At 36.7% G+C, this 8,740-nt stretch overlaps 1 protein-coding gene across 1 annotated transcript; it reads right to left on the bottom strand.

Annotated features, from left to right (window-relative positions):
- Positions 1–5,931: 5,931 nt before the first annotated feature.
- On the bottom strand, positions 5,932–7,224 carry LOC149497425 (uncharacterized). Its single transcript, XM_089718903.1, has 2 exons — positions 6,563–7,224; positions 5,932–6,472 (listed from the first exon to the last, which is right to left on the bottom strand). The coding sequence occupies exons 1-2, from the start codon at positions 7,222–7,224 to the stop codon at positions 5,932–5,934; spliced, it is 1,203 nt and encodes a 400-aa protein (XP_089575029.1).
- Between the last annotated feature and the right edge of the window lie 1,516 nt (positions 7,225–8,740).

Raw genomic sequence — 8,740 nt, 5'->3', positions numbered from 1 at the left:
CAAACTGTTTTCCCCTGAAAAACGCAAAATCGGTATTGATTTTTATTTGGTTGTTATTTTGTTTTTTAAAAAGGTGAGAAAACCTTTTGGATATGCGGTGCCGATAAATCGGTCTTATAAATCATTTTAGTCGCACCCATTATTTCGGCAATGGGACCGTTTCCAATTTTATTTTATAAAAGTGACTTCATTTAACCCAATTTTATTTAAGGCCAAATTATTTGAAAGAAAACTAGTCAGGCGTACTGAGTACGATTCTAGGTAAGGGAATTAGGTACATCGGCCCGTTAGAAGCCGACGCCCGGAAAACCGGCCTCTTTTAACCTACGATTTCTAATTGATTTTATTTTAGAAAAGCCAATTATTTAAACCCAACCCGAATGGATCGAACCGAGCTCCTATGTGAAAAATTATTTAATCGTCCCAAGTAAACTCATCCATTGCATTCATTCATACATTAAACATCACATCCATCATTTATCCACCATACATATCAAATAAAATAAAAAGACCCGCTCTTGCCTTATGGTTAAAGGCGAGCCACAAACCGAGTTTAATAATAACATCAATAATGAACAATAAGAAACAAATTCTAAAGAAAATCTCATAATCATCAATAGTTAATTTATTTGGTTTGATTAAGACTCAATTTGCCCATTATTGATCATTTTCCGGATCGAGATTCAAAAGAAAATCTGCTTAATGAAACAAAATTAAGATAAAATAATAAAGATAAACTGGAAATGGGAGACAGTCGCGCCACGCAACTGTTCTATGGAAGAACAGTCGCGTGGCGCAGCCCTTGTCTTTTATTCTGGAATTCATAACAGTTGCGTCACGCAGCTGTTCTATAAAGAACAGTCGCGTGACGGAACTCTGTCATTCGTACTTGCATTTAGAACAGTCGCGTGACGGGACTCCTCTCTACGTGACGGAACTGTTTGTGACTTATTCCAAATCCTCAAATTTATTGATTATTTATTCAAGATATCACGTTAAATACAAATCTGAGAATAAAAATATACTGAGTATACAAACAGCTGCATCACGCGGGTGGTCCAGTCCGAATCAAAGACTTTTGGACGTGAACAGCCGCGTCACGCGACTGCTCTGGTCCGCACCTACCTTTCAAACTACTCTTTTTGTGTGTTCTTTTCGTTAACAGTGGTTTAACACAACTCAGAAATACTCAAAAATAGGCAAAATGATGTTTAACCAATACCAAACTAACTAAATACTATGAAAATGAGATTTTTAACCAATAAATGACTAAAAATGAAAAGAGAAGGTTTAAATGATTACATAACCCTTAGATTCGAAGATTGCATGCACTTTGCTTAATTTAGGAACACTGCTTCACGATCCCAGAGGTGTTTGTTATCAAGTTTTTGGAGAATAAATGTTTCTTTTTTTCCTTTTCTCTCTTTTACTCTTTTTGTATTTCTTCTTTTTTTTTTTGTGTTTTAATTTTCAATCTATATATCTAATGGCTTAATCTTCCTCAAGGTTACTCACTTGAGTTCTTGGGGAAGAAACCCTAGCCGTAAATCAAGAATTTCTGCCTAAAATATTGAAGTCCAAAGAAAATGAGAGAAAAGTCTCAAAAAAGTCCCGTTTTTGCTGTAAAATGTTGTATTTATATGGCTAGGGCAACAGAGCAGTCGCGTCACGCGGGTATAAGCTGCGTGACGCGACTTACTTTTCGTACAGTTGCCGCGTATCCATACAAACAGTGCAGGCCGTTGCACGGGCGCGCGCCAGAGGTGTCAGCCCTGTTAGAGCTGCGTGACGCAACTAAGAGTGCCGTCACGCAAGTACTAGCTGCGTGACGCAACCCTAACATGGGTCAGGCTCCTTTGGGTGGTTTGATTCAATTTTTGGTTCAAACACTTCTGGTTTATCGTGATACCTTATCCCTTGTCCTCATATCATCATCGGGTCAGGTGGAGGCATAAAATCACGCGTCAACAAGGTGTAATAAACGTGATATCAAGCAAACTTCAGAAATTAAAAGATGAACACAGTGATTTATAGTGGTTCGGCACTAACTCGCCTACATCCACTCCCCAAGATGCATCTTGAGATCCTCAACTATGTTATCTCTTTTAAGGGTAAGAGACAAACCAACAGTACATGGCAATAGATCAACACCTAGATCTACCATTTTTGTCCCATTAGATTTTTCAAAGGTTCTAGTTAACCTCAACCCTTTCTGTTTTTGGCAGAGTACAGAAACTCACTTCAAGACATTAAAATCTCACACAAGGAGAAGGTCGCTTGATAACCTCTATCACAATAGCTTCTACCTAAGCCATTACACACAAAAGTTTAATCAAATAAGAGCCTGTCTACTATAGATTACACAATCAAAATAGACAGAAAGAAACGCGCATATAAGCATAGGAAAAACAGTTTATCAGATTAGAAGATCGATTAGAACACAGAACCGTTTTTCAAATGTAATTGTAAAAATTCTTTTCACTTTAAATATTGAAAACGTTAAGTGTAGAGATGAAAAGAAAAATGGGGGTAGAGAGTAAGTTTTAGAGAGATAAAGATTTGATCAATGAGAGAAAGCTCTTAAAACAAAAACACTTACTTCACCAATGTTCAAGACGTGAAAGCTCCTTTATATAGAGAGCTAAGAAGCTGTCGCCTTTGGAAAGAGATTGAAATCATAATATCTTCTTTCCTTATTTAGAAGATATGAAAATCTTTATTACCAAAAATTTATTTTATCCTTTTTGGTAAGAGAATAAAACACGATTTTGCTTTCCTTTAAACAAAAGATTTTCGGTAGCAATATTTGGAAAATATTTTTACGGAAGGATGCTCTTACTAAAAACGAAAAAGATTCTCCTTCGTTTTTAAGATTCTCCTTCATTTTTAAGGTAAGAAAATAAATTTAAATACTTTATATCTTTCAAAAGGTATTTCCGAAAAGTGTATGATTTTATTACCAAAAACATTGGAGAAGAAATCTCTTTAGTTTTAGGAAATTAAATCACTTCGATTTAAGGAATATTTCAAAAATAAATTATTTTGAAGAAATCTAATTTTCCGAAAAATATTTTTGAGAGAAAAATAAATTTTTGTGCTCATATATGGATTTTCTTTCTATCCTACAAAATATCCTAAATACCTAACCACTAGGATCTTCGGATAATCTTCACACTCAATGTAGGACTTGCCTTGTACAATATCTTTTCATAGTAATTCTGCATAAAATAAAATTAGCACAAATAACATAATTTAAATTTATTTGTTTTGTATTAATCATCAAAATCCGAGATTAGAAATTGACCCTTGAGCCAACAGATCCTCTATCTTGATATATTTCATTTTAATCCCTCCTTGTAGAACCTTCTCTCTGATAAAGTGATAATGAACCTCCACGTGTTTTGTTCTCGCATGAAACACCAGATTCTCAGCCATTTGTATAGCCGAACGATTATCACAATTTAACGGAATTGGATAGTCGATGGGTTGAAGCAGATCGTTCATAAGCTGTGACAACCAAACACTTTCTTGAGCTGCTGTTGCTGCTGCCCGATACTCAGCTTCTGTTGTGGAAAGTGACACTGTTAGTTGTCTCTTGCTGCACCAAGAGATTACTTCCGAACCAAGACTAAATGCATAGCCTGTTGTCGAGTGCCGAGTGTCGTGATCTCCTGCATAATCAGCATCGCAATATCCTTCCAACTTGATAATTTCACCTCTCTTGTAAAAGATCCCATAATCGATTGTACTTTTGACATATCTCAATATTCTTCGAACTACTTCCAAGTGAGGTTTCTTAGGCTTCTGCATAAATCGGCTGACTACTCCAACTGCAAAAGAAATGTCCGGTCGTGTTATAGTGAGATAGATTAGGCTTCCCACTAGTTGTCTATACATAGTAGCATCTTCGAGATCATTCCCTTCATGAGCACACAACTTGACATTAGCATCCATTGGAGTAGATATTGGCTTGCATTCCATCATTCCAAACCTCTTCAGCAGATCTCTTGCATACTTCTGTTGTCCGAGGTACAATCCTTCCTTGGCTTCTTCTATCTCCAATCCAAGGAAATGCCTGAGCTTTCCTAGCTCTTTCATCTTGAAACGAGTAGCCAAATTCTCTCGGATGAGTTGAATCTCTTCATTGTTATCGCTAGTGACTATTAAATCATCAACGTATACTAGTCTTCCTTCCCGATTTTTCACAAACAAACTGGAGTCTGCTAGTGCCATAACATATCCATTCTTGACAAGGAATTCTGCAATCTTGCCATACCAAGCCCTTGGTGCTTGTTTTAGACCATAGAGAGCTTTCCTTAGCTTGCATACATAGTTAGGATTTTCACGACTTTTGAACCTTAGTAGTTGCTCCATGTAGATTTCACAATCAACTTCACCAGGTAAGAATGCGTTCTTCACATCCATCTGCCACAAAGACCATGACTTACTAGCTGCCAAAGCTAGTAATACAAGCACAGTAGTGATCTTGGCAACTGGACTAAATGTCGCATCATAGTCGAAGCCATATTACTGAGAAAATCCACGAGCAACCATTCTTGCTTTGTATCGCTCAATTGATCCATCTGGGTGAGTTTTGATTTTGTAGACCCATTTGCAAGAGATGGGTTTCACATCTCTTGGTTTTGGCTCTAATTCCCATGTTTGATTTTCCTCCAAAGCAGCAATTTCTTCTTCCATCGCAGTAGTCCACTCCATCTTCTTTGATGCTTCTTCATAAGTTGTTGGCTCCTTTATCTCTCCTATAGCATCATTTGCATATTTTGGATTAGGCCTTCTTTCTCGACCCGATCGCCGATGTAGAGGATAATCTGGATCTTATTCTTCTTGACTTGGCTGCTGTTGTTCATATGCACCTATCTTCCATGGGCTCTTTGATTTCTCTTGAACTCTGGATAGCTCTCCTTGACCTTTCTCTGGGATGAACTCTCCCTCTCCTATCTTCTTTTCAACTTTTTCTTGAATTTCTTTTGAGTCCGGTAGTAGAGTTGCTTCAGATGACCAAGATGATGTCTCATCGAAGACCCCATTTAATGAAATATGGCACTTGTTAGTTGTAGGATCACAACATCTCCAGCCTTTTCTTTGCTCATCATAACCAACGAATATGCAGCGGAGTGCCTTTTTGTCAAACTTGCTTCGAAGTTCATCCGAAACGAAGACATAACACATGCATCCAAAAACGTGAAAATGACTTATAGTTGGTTTAATGTTCCACAGTTTCTGGAATGGGAATGTAAACTCCAATCATGCTTGAGGTAGTCTGTTGGTGACGTACACAACTGTCTTCATGCACTCTGACCAAAATCTAGCCGGCACATTCTTCGCATGGAGCAAACTCCTACAAATCTCCACCAGGTGTCGATTCTTTCTCTCAGCAACTCCATTTTGCTGCGGTGTTCTTGGACATGTGAATTGCCTTCAAATGCCTTGCTCTTGGCAATATTTAGTGAATTCGTCAGACGTGTACTCTCCACCATTGTCGGTGCGAAGGTATCTAATTTTATTCCCGACTTCTTTTTCAACTTTCTTCTTGAAAGCTTTAAATTTTTCAAAAACTTCTGACTTCTCTACCATGAAATCTACCCAAACATATCTTGAGTAGTTGTCGATGAAAGTAATCATGTACCTCATATTACTATTTGTAGGTTGCTTGATCCGTCCAAGAACATCTGAATGTGTTAACTCCAATGGCACCTTGGCTCTATGTTTTGACTCTTTAAAGGGAAGTTGGTGAGCTTTTCCATATTAACATCCAGCACATATAGTGTCTTCTTGGCATTCCAACTGATGAAGACCTTTAAGCATGGACTTCTTCATCATTACCTTAAGCTTGTGATAACTGACATGTCTCAGACGAGCGTGCCATAAGTCAGCTGTCTCACTCTTTCTTGTTCGATCAACATAGGCTTCTTATGTTGACATGGCGTAGATTGATTCTACTCGTCGTCCTTCCATGACAGGATCTCCGATTAATTTAAGGTTGCGATAAACCGTAACATTATCAGGACCGAACACCACATAATTACCTGCACTTGCTATTTGTGATACAGAGAGCAAGTTTTTCTTCATCCTTGGCACATGGTAAACCATTTGTAACTCCATTTTCTCCTTACTGAAGGGAGAAACAATGGTTGTCTTTCCAATGTGAGCTATTGGCAATCTCGTGTTATTTGCTGTGACTACAACACGACCTCCATCATAATCAGATACATCTGATAATTTCTCCTTATTTCCTGTCATGTGATTAGAACTTCTAGAATCAACTATCCAATCATCATCATAGTTGATTCTATCACTTACAGATATTAATGACGACTCCTGCTCGTGTCCTTTCATCATCATCTCTACTGGCTTCTGTGGTGAATATTCTTCCTCTTGAACATCGTGAATATCCCATTCCTCATCACTTTGTTGCTTGTTCTGGGTTGATGCTGTGTTTCCTTCTACTCCTCTGCTTCGACATTCTCGGGCGAAATGTCCTCTTTTGTTGCACTTATAACAACGATCACTTTCTCGCCAGTCGTCTTTCCTTTATCCTGGCCTTGCTCTCCCTTGCTGTGATGGTCTCCACTTTTGCTTTCTCCATCCTTGTTGATTGCTCCTTTCTTTTCCACCATTTACTCTCGCAATGTTTCGAAATCCCCTCTTTTTAGCAAAGAGAGCTTTCTCATCATCCTTCAAAGCTACTTTAGACATTTTTTCGTCTAAAGTCTCTTCATTGGACAAGATACTCTCTAACTCGTCTAAGGTTGGTTGTGTAGCCCAACCACGAGTAGCAGTCACAAGACCCTTAAATTCAGGTCTTAGACCATGGATGATGATCCTCCTCATCCTTGTCTCGTTGATCTCGTTGTCTGGATCTAATTTCGAAATCTCTTCACATAAAGATTTTACTTTAGAAAAGTATTGACTTATAATGAGGTTCTGTTGCGAGATTGAGAATAACTCATTTTCGAGCCGTTGTAATTTTTCTTCGTTCTTCTTGACGAAAGCAGACTTGAGAATGTCCCATGCTTCCTTTGGTGTTTTAGCCGACTTGATCCGTTGCATCTGCTCATCTTCAACTGCAACTGTCAGCACATACATCGCCTTCCCACATTTTGTCTCCCACTCTTTCAGAGCTTTCGCATCCCCAACTGGTGGTGTAGCATTATCTCCTCCGACGATATCCCATAAGTCTTGACCTAAGAGATAATATCTCATACGGGTACTCCAGTTCCCGTAATTGTTGCTATTTAGCTCTCGATGCTATTAGCAACTCCAAAAAAAATCGCCATAAGGTACTGGTGTTCCTGGCACTAACCAATGCACAACGGTCCTTGACCAATCAAGATCACAATCCTTGCTTGTGAATCTTGCTTCAACAACAGTCCCCAACTGTTAATTCCAGAAGAGTAACAATACTCTATACTTGTAAATGAACACCACAAAATACCATGACTACAACAATTATCACCACAACCAGGCTCTGATACCACTCTTTTTACATATCTTCTTATTTCTTTTTTCCTTGTTCTTGCAAAATTTTTCCATCAAATAGCATGTCACAATATCCTAATTTTATTTATGCCATTCAATGACGGCATAGATCGTTATTATTGAGATTATGTATTAACTTTGGCTTTCATGGTAATCTTTCATTCTGTATTTACCTTGCAGACTTAATCTTGGTCCATAGAAATGTCCAGACTAAGAAGCTTATACCTTTAATTTTTGTTCATTTTCCTTCAAGTAATTAATTATTTTAGCTGTACTGATGCTTCGAGTTGCAAGAGTAACTGTTTATTGACATACTCATGATTGTCGAATAAATTAACTAAGGTTATTGATAATTCTATTAGTTTTCTGCAATTGCTTATAGCAGGAATGAAGGATCAAGGATTATTTTAGCCATGGTGGGACTGATGGCAAGCTATTGTAGAATTATATTATATATATAAAGTGAGAATGGATGGGAAACATTAGGATTGTCAAAAACATCCATAATTAGTTTACACATCGACAAAAATATAATAGAAGGCTTTAATTTTATTGAATGAGAAATAAAAGATAATTTAATTATGATTTGTTATATTAAACTCTTAATTAAATCTAAATTCTACTTGATAATATACGAAAATATATTATATAGTATATAAGTGATATATTAAATATGATAAGAATATAATATCTTTAAGGATGTTGGATTTTTAGGGAAGGAGAAATGGAAATGCAAAAGATGATTAACAATCTTTAGCACTTCATTGAATTAACAAAAGGATATGCCTATTTATAGGCTTACAAGTAAGACATAAAAATACTCCTAAAAATCATTAATCATAATAATAAAAACATCAAATTTATGCAGAAAATCTGCACTAACTAAAATTGAAATCTCAAAATATTTTTAATAATATTATTTTGAATTAATCCTAACATTCCCTCTTAATTCAAACATAATATTTTTTTATTACAATAATTAACAATTAAAATTTTTAGTCTAGCATTTGAAGCACCTCTCCTCAATTAACTTTGTTGAAGCACCTCTCTCCAACTCATCATTTTGATGCACTTCTCAACAAATATTGATGCACTCCTCATCAAACTAGCAAATGAATTTTAATTGTTTTTTTTTTTTGAAGCACTTCTCTTCAAATATTGATGCATCTTTTATCACTTTCTTTATTTTGGAGCACATCTCTCCAATGTTCTCTTGGAGCACATCTCTCCAATACTCAAA

Source organism: Jatropha curcas, chromosome 3, assembly GCF_041381405.1.
Source record: "Jatropha curcas cultivar XTBG-Jc1 chromosome 3, XTBG_Jcur_1.0, whole genome shotgun sequence".
NCBI classification, from domain to species: domain Eukaryota; kingdom Viridiplantae; phylum Streptophyta; class Magnoliopsida; order Malpighiales; family Euphorbiaceae; genus Jatropha; species Jatropha curcas.
Note: the sequence above shows the minus strand (reverse complement) of the source record. Positions and strands in the feature narration are given on the sequence as shown.

Excerpts from the sequence above, each read along its gene's own strand:
- LOC149497425 (XM_089718903.1), bottom strand. The coding sequence starts at position 7,224 with ATGAGATATTATCTCTTAGGTCAAGACTTATGGGATATCGTCGGAGGA. Across the intron at positions 6,473-6,562 it reads TCACAGCAAGGGAGAGCAAG|AGGAGTAGAAGGAAACACAG; the intron begins GCCAGGATAAAG and ends ATGTCGAAGCAG.